This window comes from Ranitomeya variabilis, chromosome 4 (assembly GCF_051348905.1).
Source record: "Ranitomeya variabilis isolate aRanVar5 chromosome 4, aRanVar5.hap1, whole genome shotgun sequence".
Classification (NCBI taxonomy): domain Eukaryota; kingdom Metazoa; phylum Chordata; class Amphibia; order Anura; family Dendrobatidae; genus Ranitomeya; species Ranitomeya variabilis.
This window is the reverse complement of record NC_135235.1, coordinates 23,374,312-23,389,801: the sequence shown is the minus strand read 5'-3', so window position 1 is coordinate 23,389,801 and position 15,490 is coordinate 23,374,312. Positions and strand designations below refer to the sequence as shown.

The following is a 15,490-nucleotide window of genomic DNA, read 5'->3' as shown; positions in this document are numbered from 1 at the left end:
AAATGTGAACTGTCAGGGATGGTCTCAATCTGCTTAGTTTGCTGTAGTGGAATACGTGTCGGTCACTATTATACTATTTCTAGTCTCATGAAATTGATGCCACTTCGGTGTCAGGCCCTCATTTTTGAAATTTTAAATTTCTTGGTTGAGTGTCCATCTACTGGGTTGGCTGTAGTGGAAGATGTGTATACTATTTCTACTGTGAGGAAATTGATGCAACTTTGGTTGTGTCTGCCACTAATTTTTGAAAATGTCAACACTCCTGGTTGGGTGTCCATCTGCTCGGTTTGGGTGCAGTGGACTATAGTAATCTACAAAACTGATATTTGTTCCACCTGAGTGTGGCATAGCATCAAAGTAGGTTGAGCTGTTACAAGTTGTATCAAGGCTCCTAGCACAGCAGGCCTACACCGATCCCTCACCCACCTCGTCCTTATTTGACGTTCAATTCAAATCTGTAAATGCTGGCCCAGACCCTGATACCTCATGCCTGGCTGACTGCTGCTGTGCCATTCCAAAATTTGTACTGTGCATGAACTGAGGCCACTTTCCTGGTGTCTGCCCCTAATTTAATATGTTTTGGCAGCTTTTGGGCCCATTGGAAGGTATTGTGTATGCGTTTCTTTTTGCCTCCCAATGACCGTGTGCACACAGCCTTAGTGGAAATTCGATCATTTACTGAACTTTGGCCAAATTTTGCCAATTTTGAGAAAAATGCTCGGGAATCCAAACATGAATCCAAATATGCAAGGTTCTTACCAACTTTGACATTGGCAAACATTTTCCGAACAACTTCACTCATCTCTAGTGAAATTCAGGTAATCCCTTGGATTCAAGGATTCAACACCTTAGTTTAGTCTGAAGTCACATTTGTTCCAACCTATCTTCTTAGGTTTGTTTGGGGTTCCTCAGAGATAAGTGCTCGATCATCTCCACTTTACTTTCTATGAAGCCCCTACTGTTATTTGCCATAACATTTCTATGTTGATAACATTAAAATATATACTTCTTTTTGGTTTCGTCACGTTTGCACAACCACAAAAGTTTTCAGATCAATCCTGATATGCTAAAATTTGTACATACTAAAAATAGAGGTCCCAAAAATCCAGTAGTTGATAACCCCATTTAGAGGTGACATTGGAGCCAATAATTGGTGTCTATCTTTTATAGGATGATTTATAAATAATATTACAGATCTTATTGATGATCTGTACTGTGTGTACAATGATTAATTTTGTATAAAGTCTATGATGCTATTAAAAGTGGATGTACACATACTTTGCATGCTCTAAATTTATTCAAGTCAGGCTTTACCCCAGTTTCTGTTATCTCTCATCAAATTCTAGGTGATTGCCTAAAGTCCTGACTACATACGATGGATCTCTTTAAACATTTTGGATGGAAGCTATTAGACAGTCATTTGTCAATCAATGCCAGGTAGATGTTGCCCAGACAAATAAAATGATGAGATGCACATGATTAGATCACAGATTTACCCTTTACTGAGCAGTCTCACTATAGAACCCAATGCTCCATGATGTGGTCATAAAAGACTTATTAAGTCATTAGTATGTTTTACTTTTCCAAAAAAGTTGTCTCGGCACTCTCTGCAAAGGAAAATGTTCCTCCTTTAACCACTAGTCTGAGGCCTCTCACCTAGCTAAGATAGAGATCCTGCTTTGCACTGAAGATGGACAATACCCCAAAACATGTGAAAATGGAGTTTCTGGTTTGGTTTCTTCCCCTGAGTCATGTGGCAAGGCTCGGTAAGGGGTTGACATTGACTATTAGGATTGCTACATCCAATGAGAGGCACCAGAGGTCATGTCATCTTCCTTCTGAAGAGGTCATTTGCATATTAAAAAAAATACCAAAAATTGGAAACAGTTCAATTTCATATGAACTAAATGGAAATGTCTTTCAATTTTCCAAGCATGAAAAACTGAAGCTTTTCTTTGGTTTAACTTTTTATTGGTTGTGAACTGCCACAATGTTGTGTACTACAATAAGGTAGCAGAGTAAGAGAAGATGACAATCAGAAGATGGAAACTGTTTAGTTGGCGGCAACGGTGCTGGAGATCCAGGAGTTGTAGTTGCAGACCTTGGTGTAGACACCAGGATAGTTCTTTTGGGCACAGCCGTATCCCCAGGAGACAATACCCTGGAGCGCTCCATTGCAGACCACAGGTCCACCAGAGTCACCCTGAAAAGATGCAAAGACAAATTATAAATATTTTTTTTGTGAAACTACAGTATTAGTCAATATCATGAATCAATATGAACAGATAAAACCAATAGGGAGGAGAAAAAGGCTCTGCCAGAAACCTTTGGTGTTATCTTATATCACCTAGGAATAAAGGATCAGACAAGATAAAATCCATGAGCCTGACATCTGCCATCGTGGGCAGGCTGGGATCCCCCAAACAGACTAGATTTCACTGGTTCGACCAGTAATGGTGGATTCAGCCAATGTATAGGACCATCATAATAGTTCCCATCCTAGAGTCACAGATCTGAAATCTGTGAGATTATAAAGCCACATTACCTGGCAGGAATCCTTGCCTCCTTCCAAGTATCCAACACAGATCATGTTGCTGGTGATCTCTCCTGGATAGGCGCTGCTACACTGGGCGGCCGTCAGGACGGGGGCATCCACGCACTGGAGGAGGTTGGGCATGTTGGCTACAAGTAAGTTAGCAATAAATATTATAATATTGTATGTAGAACACCAAAATGTTTAACTCTATCGAAATAAAAACGTAGAGTCAACAAACATCACGGCGTTTGCGCGTGTTCTCTTGCAGATCCTTATTAAAGCATGTGCTACCGCTAACAATACCTTCTACTTTCTTGGAATATTAGCAATATAATCAAACTCACAGAAACGACATGGGTGCCATATGGTTTAGAACATACAAGACTGAATGAATATCTGTATTGCCCCATGAAAATGAAAGGATAGTGAGTGTATGCTCCTAAATCTTATAGAAAGCAACAAAAACTTGGCGTTCTACACAAATCATAAAAAATATCAAAAAATATTTATTAAATAGTAAGACAAATATAGTTCATAGAAGCAGACAAAAAAGGGCCCTTAAGGGGGTGCGCTTGGCTCCTTGGTATCTTGTTACCTCCATTATGGCTAAGCACTAAAAGCATTTAAAAGCATGTTTGTCATTATGGCAACTTGGGGATTTTTTTCATGGTAGATTTTGTTACTATGCGCATTGATGTCAGCACAACTATTGTGTTCTACTGAAGATCTTTTTCAATTACATGTGACTGACAAAAAATGCACTAACATCTTTATGATTACAAATGCCTTTTTTTTACCACCATAATGTCAATCACTATTGTATACCTTAGATCCATGTGTTTTTTCTACGGTCTACGGTCGTATGTCCTTTTTTGTTTGCTTCTTTGAACTATATTTGTATTACTATTTAATAAACATTTTTTGATATTTTTTATGATTTGTGTATTGAACTCCAAGTTTTTGTTGCTTTCTAGGAATATTGACCAGCTCAGACTGTTTTCTGACTATGCCTTTGTCTCACCCTTCTGTCTATGATGTACTCTATTCCATTTTGACCTCAGACTTCTCGACTACCCTGCCTTATTGGCTAGGACACCAAGGAGTTAATGACTTCTAAGAAATATGGACCGTTTATATAACATATTATGAAAAATTCATGATTATATAAACGTAATTTTTGTTAAGTCATTTAAAGTTTTATGTCGACTAATAATTGAATTAGTAAAAATTTCCTTCAAGTTGCAAGGGATGTTGATGTACATGGTCCACCTTCTAATGCACCTTTTGGAGCCTTTTACAGAAAGTAAAGTTTAAAAAACCTACATATTTAAACAATGTTGCACTATCAGGTGTTAATTATTTATTGTAATATTGGGATATATTCCCTTTAACTGCACTTGTGATAGAAATATATATATCATGTAGATCTCACTTGCATGTATACTCCTCTATAATCAAATATATACTTATATGCTCACAGCAAATATATACATTATAATCAATGGTTTAAAATGGCTGACACGAACTGAACTGATATAAGCCTGATATAACCCAGACAGATCATATGGTGTTTTCCACCCCTAAAAGCAGAAGAGAGTCAGATGTTTGGTGACTGCTGGTCAGGTGTCTCCACTTTGTCCTAGACAGAGAACTCGAGTTTAGTTGCTTGATCAGCAGTCATATGAGCATTAATCACAATATTCCATATATGTTTAGATAACCAATGACAGAGGAGCTAGACAATATGATAATTAACTAACCACCCCTGACAACCCCTAACCACTCCTTTCTATGTGAAAATATAAAACTATGTATGTACAATAAAGTATCAGTATTGATGGAATGTTGTTCTGTCACAGTTGTGTACAGTCCATTCTTGATGAGCGCTCAAAATACTCAGTCTAATTGGGAGCGGCCACAGCACACACAGGGATATATTTATCCAACCCTAATATTTCCATAACAGAATAGCGCCCAACGGCTCGGATGAAACGCACGGGATCCTTCTAACCGGAGATACAGAAGCTGTAGCGTGGCCTGGCACAGGGGCAGGAGACTGCGCAGCTCCATAAGTAAGGTAAGAAAATGTTATCATCTTACCTGAAAGTCCCCTGTGCCCAGTCCTTGTCTATGCCTCTTGCCGGTCAGATGTGGTCACAAATTCCCAGGTAGTGTAAAAAATCCGTAGCCACGAATCCACCCTGGGAGGTGTCTGCTGTGGACCGTGTATGTGTTTGTGTAAAATCCGAGAGAAGAAGGAAAAAGTGACTTTTGTTTGTGGTTGCTGAGAAACAGACCGCAGGAGGTCAAATCGCTGAGTAAGCTATCACAGATTCCCGTGCAAGAGGAAAGGAACAGGTAGTTCCGGAGCAGGTGGCTCCAGAATCCAGGCTCGGATGGTGATAGATTACAGGGGCTGCCACAGATTCCCGTAGTGCCGGCGATCCAGTCAGGACGTCCGGACCGGGGTGGTAGATTTCCCGCTTGTTGTGCTTCTCAAGCACTCAGGTGGCCCGGGCGCAGGTGCGTCCAGTGCGATTGGCAGTAGTCTGTTCCCAGCGCAGCCTGCATGTGTCACAGAATTTAAAAGGGCATCTCTCGGATTGTCTATCTGTCTGTTTGTGTCATGTACTATTGCCGCTTTAAGAAGCAGAAATAGTTCTCTTGTCCGAACTTCCTCTTTCTCCGTGCTGTTTAGCAGAGAGATATGCATTGTAAATCAAACTGTCACATTTTTTTTCCGGACTGTTTTCAGCTGCAATGCTGGGTATGTGTAGTTTTTTTTGTGAAGAAGTGAAATTTAAGTTGTATCTATCATTTTTGATGTGACATAAGTGTTTTCAGAAACGTGATTTTAGTGACATTTGATATTATTGCAATGGCATACGTGATATCTAAGAGGAAGTGTGTCTCTGACTGACAGCCGTTTTCATTTTTAATTTTTTTAACTCTCTTAGGGGGTCTTTTTTCTTTTTGCGGCATTTTAAAGTTTTTTTAATTAAGTTTTCCTCAATCTTCAATCTCTTTACCTTTTTATTTTTTATTTATATATATTTTTGAAAAAAGTTTTTTTTCTTTACTATTGTATCAAAGTTTTGAGTTTTTGGTTGTGAACTAAGTTTTTGACGGTTTTTCTTATCGTTTTGGGTTTTTCTTAGAGTTTTATATACTCATTTTTAGAAGTTTTTTTTAGTACTGTTTTCTTTTTTCATTTTTATGTGTTTTTCATTTTCATTTTTTGCTTTTGCCATGGGGAACAAAGTGGCCGAGCAACAGGAAAGTCTTTTTACTTCCTGATGAGAAAACAGCCCCTAGATAGTGGCAGAATACGAAGGTGTTAAGTATGTGAAGATTTTTGGAAGGTATAAAGTACGTGAAATTCATTAGAATGGCAGATTTCAAGCTGCAGAGTGGCATGACGTAGAAAGGAAAATAAGGGAAGTTACAGTAGCTGATGTTAGATTGCTGAATACTAATACATGGTATGAAGTGGCAGCAGAGCTTACATCGTTTAGGTGGAACAGAAAGTTATATGAGCAAACCAGGAAGTGATTTTTGTGGGTATGAGACGGGAGAATCTGCGCAGTCTGCTTTTAGCAGAATCCATGGTATAGGTAGTTATTTTTGCACAGTATGTGGTGCGCCCCGTCTCTCCCTACAGGGAGAAGGCATAATTGCTCCTCTCTATTATTCTTGTTGTTCTCCTCTATCCTCTTTCTTTTTTTTTTTTTTTTCTCTGTCAGTCTTTTTCTCTCCGCATTCTCTCTCCTTTCTCTCTCCTCTCTCTCCACATTCTCTCTCTCTCTCTTCCCCTCTCTATCTCTCTCCTCCATACCCTCCATCTTCTCCTCCCTCCTTATCCACTCCCCCACCACACCTTTCTTCTCTCTCTCTCTCCTCTCTTCTCCTCCCTCTCTCTCTTCTCTCTCTCTCTACCCCTCCTACTATTCCTTTGTCTCACTCATCACCCCCTCCTCCTTCTTCTTCCTCTTTTTTCCTCCGTGTTGCCGGCTGGGCTAACGCCCAATTCAAACAATATGGTGCTTACAGCACAAGGTGTCCCTGGCACAGTCCAGCCATTGCCAGTTGTGATATCGGGGAAAGAAGGTGAAAGCCCCCCCTACAGTGGGCAGCCCCAGACATATCAGGCAGCAGTCAGCTCAGCCCTGGGTGCAGAGGGGGGAGGAATGATATCAGAACGAGCTCACTGACAGATCCTCCGTTACCTCATTTCACAGTCAACAATATTGTAACCCTTAAGGTTTTACATGAACTTTGATATCACCATGTATTGATAATGTACAGCTTCAGCACCGGTCAGAGCTGCCTACATCCACATTCACACCAACATGAAACTATAAGCCTAATCCATCATAGCTTCAGCAAGGGGGGAGACATCCTCACATAAAAAAGCAACTTCTAAGTTCAAAATCAGTCAGTGTACGACCCCAGTACAAGCTATCACAACTATTCCTCTGATGAAGATGAAGAGGGAACACCATACATGCTGTCTAGTACTAGAAAAGAAACCCACAGGCACCAAGAATGCAGGGGCAGATAGAGGCACCACCATTACACTATGTGCACTGCACTTCAAGTCAGGTGACAATAGTCCAGACCCAGGGATGCATCCCATGCCATTTTACCGAAGAATGTAGCAGAAGCAGCAAACATATGCAGGCAGCTGCAATGATCTCTGGGCCATGAATGAAAATAGAAGCAGGTGATGCACTCTGGCCAATCATGAAGGAACAATTCAAACTTCCAGCAGAATCAGACGTACACGCTTGGGAGTCAGGGCCACAGCTAATTGAACAACTCAGAGAGTGGGCCAAAGGCAGATTGGCAGGAGAAGCCATGACAGGAGCCAAGATAAGACAGAGTCTGTAAAGAAGTTTCATGGCAGAGTAATGCAAGTATTCCAAGACTTGGCCTTCACCATTCATGACCAGATACACAGGCCTTTGGGCATGGACTGAGACAGCCAATCAGGAAACCACTGATAGTGGCTAGGCCTAGGAACAGGTCAATAGCAGTGGACTGACCCAGAAAAAATGTTTTATGTGCGCCTAGGAGACTGTTTATTGCCGATTGTCACCAAAACTGCCGCCATTATAGCACCACAAAGAGCGCGAAGAAGGAAACGGGTGCCGTGCTGCTGAGAACATTGGAAGGGGAGCCAGAGGTGAAGACGCTGCAAAGTGCCGACCAACACACCAGAAGAACCGCTGCAGACTCCAGAGAGGAGACACCGACCTCAATAAGGTTAGCAAAGGGGAGAAGCTATGTCGGAGCAGGAGGAAGAAGTGATGGCAGATGCAGCCACAGCCCCTGTAACGCCCCAAGACCTTGGGTTGGATGCAGCCGCCGGTCTCATGGCACCCCGGGCCTCGCCACGAATGCACCTGCAGGCCCCGTCTTACCACCGCAGCTTCAATCAGCAGGCCGGACCCCGCTGCCGCTACAGTACCCATCATGCCGTTGTCCACAGTAGCCAAAGGGATTGAGTCCCAACCAGGGGTGCAGAAGACAGCCCCTCTCATGGTGACTACTAACCTGGAAGTGCAACCACCCTACAAAGACAGAAGAAGTGTCAAGTGTTACATCTGTGGCAAGTTTGGCCATTTCCAGAACCAGTGCAAAGCACTCACGCCCCCGAAGAGACTGGACTCATGCAACCCAAGAGTTGGTCCAGAGAAACAGGTCAAGGAGGAAGTGCAGAAAGCAGTGAAGTACCCCGTCCATAGGACAAAGGCAAGCAAGCCAGGCCCGCAAGACACTATGCTCCTGACATGTAAAACTTCATCTGCAAGACCAATACCTCAAATTACCCTTAAAGTGGATGGCGCTGTCAGATCCAAAGTGGTGCAGCCAGAAGTGTGATGACACATGTGGAACTCACTGATCCCACCTGCCTATCAGAATCCTCTGTGTCTCGCATGGGCATTGATGGTCAAGTCAGACATTCTCAGCTTACAAAGCCACTGAGCGTGTGCACTCAGCCAGGACACTCTATCCTGTCCCAGTTTGTGGTGTAAAGGACCTGCCACTCAACGTACTGGGAGCGAACCTACTGCAGAAGCTGAAGGCAACCACAGTGTTCCAGGAAGATGGGACAGTGACACTTTCTTCATCCCTGACCCGAGAAGAGTCATGCTGGCGGCCCTACAAGAACATTAAACAATTGATGAGGCCTACTCAAGGAGGTACTGGACGTAGTACCAGAAAGTCTATGGTCTAAGGGACCCCAGCACGTGAGAAAACCTCAAGTTGCCCCAGTACGGGTGTCACTCAAGCCATGTACCCCGTACCCTCGTAAGGCCCAGGCCAGGCATAGAGTCAAGCTGCCTCTGACCAACTGAAGGTCTACCTGGAAATAGGAATCATTGTTCCTCGCACATCGCCTTGCAATACCCCGCTTTTCCCCGTCAAGAAAAAGACTGTAAAAGGAGAGCCAGCCAAGTTCAGAATGGTATATAACCTGAGAGCTGAGAATGACGCCACAGTGTTTGAAACTGCAATTATGCCGAATCCGCACACTCTGCTCTCAAATGTGCCTGCCACAGCAAAAGTGTTCACAGTGACCGACCTGGCTAAGGTTTTCTCCAGTGTTCCCCCTTCACCCGGATGACCAGTTCCTGTTTGCCTTAATACACCAGGGGGGACACCACACATGGACAGTGATGCCACAGTGGGCCCAGAACAGCCCTTCACAGTTCACCAAAGCAATGTCCACAGTTCTCACCAACCGAGTCACAGAACATGCAGAAGTGACCCTTCTACAATACATGGACAATCTACTCCTTTGTGCAATTGACTTTGACATGTGTAAAGCCCATTCCTTGTATCTCCTACTCTACCTGGCGGAGCAGCACTGCAAGATCTCAAAGAACGAAGTCCAGTGGTGTCTGAAGCAAGTTACATTCCAGAGACACTGTATTGCTCGCCAGGCGAAACACCTGACAGATGACCGGAAGACCACAGTGGAGAAGATGGTCCTACAGGTCTTCCTTGGCCCCGTTCCTCCTGACTGATGCAGTCTTCAGTTCGTTCAAGAAGTTAAAAGGCTCTGTAGTCTCAGCGCCAGCACTAGGCCTATCTGACTACAAGAAGCCATTCCGTCTCTACTTGATGAGAAGAGAAGGCCTTGCTACTGGAGTCCTGACACAGCTTCAGGGGGGAAAACAGAGACTTTCGGACTACTTTTCAGCTTGCCTGGATCCAGTTGCAAGGGGAGCCTCTTCCTCCCGCATGAGAGCAGCAGTTGCAGCACACGCCCTCCTGGACAGGACTACTGACATCAGTGGAAAAAACCATTGGAAATCCTGGCTCTGCATGACATCTCAGCAATCCTCAACCAAACCCAGCTAAAACATCTCTCCACCGCCAGGCATCTTCGCCTCCAGTGCTCTCTACTCCTGCCCAACAATGTCACCATCTCCAAATGCACAGTCCTCAATCCGCCCACTCTACTCCCACTCCCAAGGGGGGATACAGATACGGATCCTCAGATAAAAAGTCTGATCAAAATCTGCATGATACCTTCTGCAGGGATCTGAATTTGCTCCGGACGGATGACCATGATTGCTTCAGCATCATGCAACAGGAAACAGCAGGACTACCCAAGGTGGCAGAAGAGCCACTGACCAACCCAGAGTTGACCCTCTATATGGATGGCTCCAGATTTGCAGATGATGAAGGAAGATTCCACACGGGAGGTGCAGCGACCAGCAATCAAGAGATCCTGTGGTCCAGAAGTCTGCCGCCCAGTCTGTCAGCCCAGGAAGCAGAACTGATAGTGCTGATGAAGGCCTACCAGATGGCAGAAGACAAGACTGAGAAAATGTATACCGATTCAAGGTACTTGCATGGCATAGCACACGACTTCGGACCCATCTGGGCTGCAAGGGACTTCATAACAGCCAGCGGAACAACCGTGAAGCATCAATGGAGCCATTAAGGATCTGCTGAACACACTTCAACTTCCAAAAGTGGTGACAATGCTAAAAGTCAAAGCGCATGGAAAACTGAACACAGTAGGGGCACGAGGCAACAACATGGCGGATATGGCAGCCAAAGAAACAGTCAAGGGAAGACAATATGGACAAGTGGAAGAGGTCGTAGAGCCGGACGGCTACTACAGGACGGCTGAAGACAGGAAACCTGACAAGATGACATCCTGGGATCTGCTCAAAAAAGTTGCAAGAGCAAGCCCCAAAGGACAAGATGGAATGCTGGATGCAGAAGTGAGCAACACATGAAGAAGGAAGGGTATACTAAATGGACTACAAACCCTGTTTACCCCGAAGCATGTACCCTATGGTGGTCCAGTGGGCACATGGGCCCACACACAGATTAAAGACACAGATGAATGATCCGATTGGTGCTTACTGGTTCGCTCCAGAAATCTCCACCCTAACAGCCAAGTTCATAAACAGCTGTCTGACCTGTGGCAAATGCAACCCTGGAAGAATGAAGAAAGTTCCCACACATCGTCTTGCCAGACCATTGTACTCCTTCCAGAGGATCCAGATAGACCACATCCAGATACCGCCAAGTGGAGGATTCGAATATGCCCTTGTGGTCGCGGACGTGTTCTCAGGATGGCCAGAAGCTTTCCCAGTGAGGAACCAGTCAGCAAAGACTACTGCAAAGAAGCTACTCTCAGAGACGAGATATGCAGCTATGGGGTCCCAGAAGTGACAGAGAGTGACCAGGGACCTGCATTCACAGCAAACCTCACATGAGAGATCTAGTCAGCAGTAGGGTCAGACTTAGGCCTACACACTCCCAATCACACTACTCAGTGTTAGGCACACTCCCAGAGGCCCAGAAAAGCTGTCACCATATGAAATTTTGTTTGTGTCTAGTCCCAGGTTAGGGGTATCCTTTCCCTTAGCAGCTGATTATGTAATATGATACTTTGTCTGCTTATGTAATTGAAATCACCAAGAAACTTGCTAACATCCATTCTCGAGTTTTTTTCTTCATTGCCAGATCCAGATTCAGTGTCCGGTATGCACTCCTAGAAGCCAGGAGATTGGGTGTTGGTGAAAAAGCTTGTAAGGAGAACACCACTCGATCCCAGATTTGATGATCCTGTTCAAGTGCTGCTGATGACACCAAACTCTGTGAAACTGGAGGGAAGACTCGCTTGGATCCACTCATCGCATGGCAAGAAAGCTCCCCTACCAGAAGATGACACCCAAGCCAGAATGATGTCGTGGATGCCCTGCCTGACCGAACAGATGACCTACCTGATAAAGACTGCACATCGCTCACTACACCTGCTATTGACTAAGAGACTGATTGCAACGAACCCCCGTTAGGGACAGATCTCCTGACCGCCCATTTGCGAAAAGTCTGTATGGAGTGGGGCACAGGCGTTAGGCTTGTGTCAGTTCGCCAACAGCACAAAAGAGTTGCAGCGCTTTGGGACAGGAGGCTAGGATTAGGGCAAGTGATATCTAAGGGGGGCTTGTGATAGAAATATATATATCATGTAGATCTCACTTGCATGTATACTCCTCTATAATCAAATATATACTTATATGCTCACAGCAAATATATACATTATAATCAATGGTTTAAAATGGCTGACACGAACTGAACTGATATAAGCCTGATATAACCCAGACAGATCATATGGGGTTTTCCACCCCTAAAAGCAGAAGAGAGTCAGATGTTTGGTGACTGCTGGTCAGGTGTCTCCACTTTGTCCTAGACAGAGAACTCGAGTTTAGTTGCTTGATCAGCAGTCATATGAGCATTAATCACAATATTCCATATATGTTTAGATAACCAATGACAGAGGAGCTAGACAATATGATAATTAACTAACCACCCCTGACAACCCCTAACCACTCCTTTCTATGTGAAAATATAAAACTATGTATGTACAATAAAGTATCAGTATTGATGGAATGTTGTTCTGTCACAGTTGTGTACAGTCCATTCTTGATGAGCGCTCAAAATACTCAGTCTAATTGGGAGCGGCCACAGCACACACAGGGATATATTTATCCAACCCTAATATTTCCATAACACACTCAAAGGTATGTCCATAAGCAACCTCCACCCCAGAACAGCTTCCACCTCTGAGCAGCCTCCACCCCTGAGCAGCCTCCATTCCTGAGAAAACTCCAGTTTATAACATATTAGTAATTCCTACATAATTTCACCTTCTGTACTGTGATGACAATACTCCTTCTGTGCTCTATTTCTTGACTTACTTCCATTGTTGACAGTGAAAAAAATGCTACTGAGAATCTTTCAAACCAAAAGCTCCACCCCTGAGGAATCTACAACTTTTAATATTTCACTAACACCTACACATTTTTCTTGCCTTTAAAACAATAATACTAACAATGCATAGAGCACATTATGTATTTTGTGACGTACTTCCACTGCTGAGGGTGTTGCCCCATCCGGAGATCAGACAGCTGGTGCCGGCAGAAGGGCAGCCACTGGGCAGACTAATAGCCTTGACGTAGGAGTTGAGGGTGGCGGCTGATGCCAGCTTGATCAACATGATGTCATTGTCCAGGGTATAGGAGCTGTAGCTTCCATGTCTGATGACTTTGGAGGAGCTGATGAACTGCTCGGTACCTTCACTGACAGCGATGTTGTGCTCTCCCAGTCTGACCTGTAAGCTCCTGCCCCCAAAAAATATATATATATTTTTCTTATCAATTTTATTTTTAAATAAATATTGATAAAATGACCAAGAATGCAAAATCCATAAAATGTTGTGTGTTTTGAATTTTGCAATATTGAAATTCAATTAAATTAATTTACTACGGAGATCATTGAACACATCCTTGCTCTAGAGACCAGCTCACGATCTCTTGTCATAGTTTGAATACAACATACACTATATGTTATGTATGGTAAATAATAAAGGTCAAAAGTTGTTGACTTTACTTCAATGACTAAGTTTTGGTAGATATTCCGGTAACTTACGACTTGTAGCAGTGAGCAGCGGAGACCACCCACAGGTTGTTGATTAGGGATCCACCACAGAAGTGGTAGCTGGAGTACAGGGACACCTGCCAGGGGACGGCGTTCTTGGTACAGGTGTAGCCTCCTACAATCTTATCATCATCTTCAAAAGCAGCTGAGAACATTACAAATAAACAGGTTTACATTGGTGTCTCATGAATAAAACAAATTTAAATAGTTGACATTAAGATTAGTGATGGCGGGCGAACCCCCCCGAGTTCGGGGCCGGACATGACACAAACTTGCGTCCGGACCCCCGAACTCGGACTTTACATATATGGGATAGGGTGAGGGGGCTGTTAAAAAAAGCAGGAAATTAATAATAAACATTAGAATTATACTTACCTGTCCAGCGACGAGTCCTCCCGTCCCGCTGTTTCCCAGCCGCATCTGCTTCCGGGGCCGCTCATTAACTGCCGGCAGTATTCACTGCACTCGGCAGTCTTTGGCTTTTTCCGGCAGTGTTTGTGCGGTGATGTCACAGCACAAACATTGCCAGAAAAAGCCTTAGACTGCCTAGTGCAGTGAATACCGGCAGAAGGTAATGAGCGGCCCCGGAAGCAGATGCGGCCAGGACACAGTGGGATGGGAGGACTCGTCACTGGACAGGTAAGTATAATTCTAATGTTTATTATTCATTTTCTGGGGTGTTTTTACTGCCCGAACTGGACCCGAACTGTAACACGGGTTTCCCATGGAAACCCGTGTTCGGGACCATGTGACCGAACACTATGTGTTCGGTACGGTCCTGAACTTTACAGTTTGAGTTTGCCCATCCCTAATTAAGATCAAAAGCAGGAAAAATCCTCATAACTATCGAACAGAATACAATGATGGAGAATGAACAATGGTCTTCAGAACCAAGCATAGGACTCACCAGCTGCTCCGAGGAGCACACAGATCAGGAGGAGTTTCATGATGGATCCAGAGAGACTATGGACTGAGCGCAATCCACAGATATTTATACCCAAAAATTATCACCCCTCTACACCCTCCTCAGCCTAGATAAAGTTAATTATTATCCACATAACCTAAAATATACATGATAATCTATGGATGAAGGTCACTTATATAGATATGTTCTTCTAAAGGTTTGATTAGATATAACCATAATTTCATAGTATTTATGGTTGAAAGTAGACATATGTCCATTGAATGTAACATGTTGATCTAGAGAAGAAATCCAATATACTGTGCCAAGTTAAAGATATAGTCTTTATTAAGGTAAACTAAACAAAGTTTAGAAAAATATGGTACAAAACGAATCAAAGAAATCAATAAGACAATTCAGGTTACTACTCTAACCAAATATGGGGAAATATTCCAACACCAACATGACCAAGAAACCCTATATGAAACCCTAGATGAAAAAGACCTGGGAGTATGGGTGGATGACAAACTCATATTCAGTGGCCAGTGTCAGGCAGCTGCTACAAAGGCAAATAAAATAATGGGATGCATTAAAAGAGGCATAGATGCTCATGAGGAGAACATAATTTTACCTCTATACAAGTCACTAGTGCGACCACACTTAGAATACTGTGCACAGTTCTGGTCTCCGGTGTATAAGAAAGACATAGCTGAACTGGTGCGGGTGCAGAGAAGAGCGACCAAGGTTATTAGAGGACTGGGGGGTCTGCAATACCAAGATAGGTTATTACACTTGGGGCTATTTAGTTTGGAAAAACGAAGACTAAGGGGTGATCTTATTTTAATGTATAAATATATGAGGGGACAGTACAAAGACCTTTCTGCTGATCTTTTTAATCATAGACCGGTGACAGGGACAAGGGGGCATCCTCTACGTCTGGAGGAAAGAAGGTTTAAGCATAATAACAGACACGGTTTCTTTACTGTAAGAGCAGTGAGACTATGGAACTCTCTGCCGTATGATGTTGTAATGAGTGATTTATTAATTAAATTTAAGAGGGGACTGGATACCTTTCTGGAAAA

At 43.5% G+C, this 15,490-nt stretch overlaps 1 protein-coding gene across 1 annotated transcript; it reads right to left on the bottom strand.

Moving 5' to 3' along the window:
• Positions 1 to 1,949: 1,949 nt before the first annotated feature.
• LOC143769502 (trypsin-like) lies at positions 1,950 to 14,478 on the bottom strand. The gene is made up of 5 exons (XM_077258129.1): positions 14,415 to 14,478; positions 13,499 to 13,652; positions 12,938 to 13,191; positions 2,546 to 2,682; positions 1,950 to 2,203 (listed from the first exon to the last, which is right to left on the bottom strand). The coding sequence occupies exons 1-5, from the start codon at positions 14,452 to 14,454 to the stop codon at positions 2,054 to 2,056; spliced, it is 735 nt and encodes a 244-aa protein (XP_077114244.1). The 5' UTR covers positions 14,455 to 14,478; the 3' UTR covers positions 1,950 to 2,053.
• Between the last annotated feature and the right edge of the window lie 1,012 nt (positions 14,479 to 15,490).

Excerpts from the sequence above, each read along its gene's own strand:
- LOC143769502 (XM_077258129.1), bottom strand. The coding sequence starts at position 14,454 with ATGAAACTCCTCCTGATCTGTGTGCTCCTCGGAGCAGCTG. Across the intron at positions 13,192-13,498 it reads GCTGCTCACTGCTACAAGTC|GAGCTTACAGGTCAGACTGG; the intron begins GTAAGTTACCGG and ends TTTTGGGGGCAG. Across the intron at positions 2,683-12,937 it reads CAACACCCTCAGCAGTGGAA|CCAACATGCCCAACCTCCTC; the intron begins GTACGTCACAAA and ends ACTTACTTGTAG.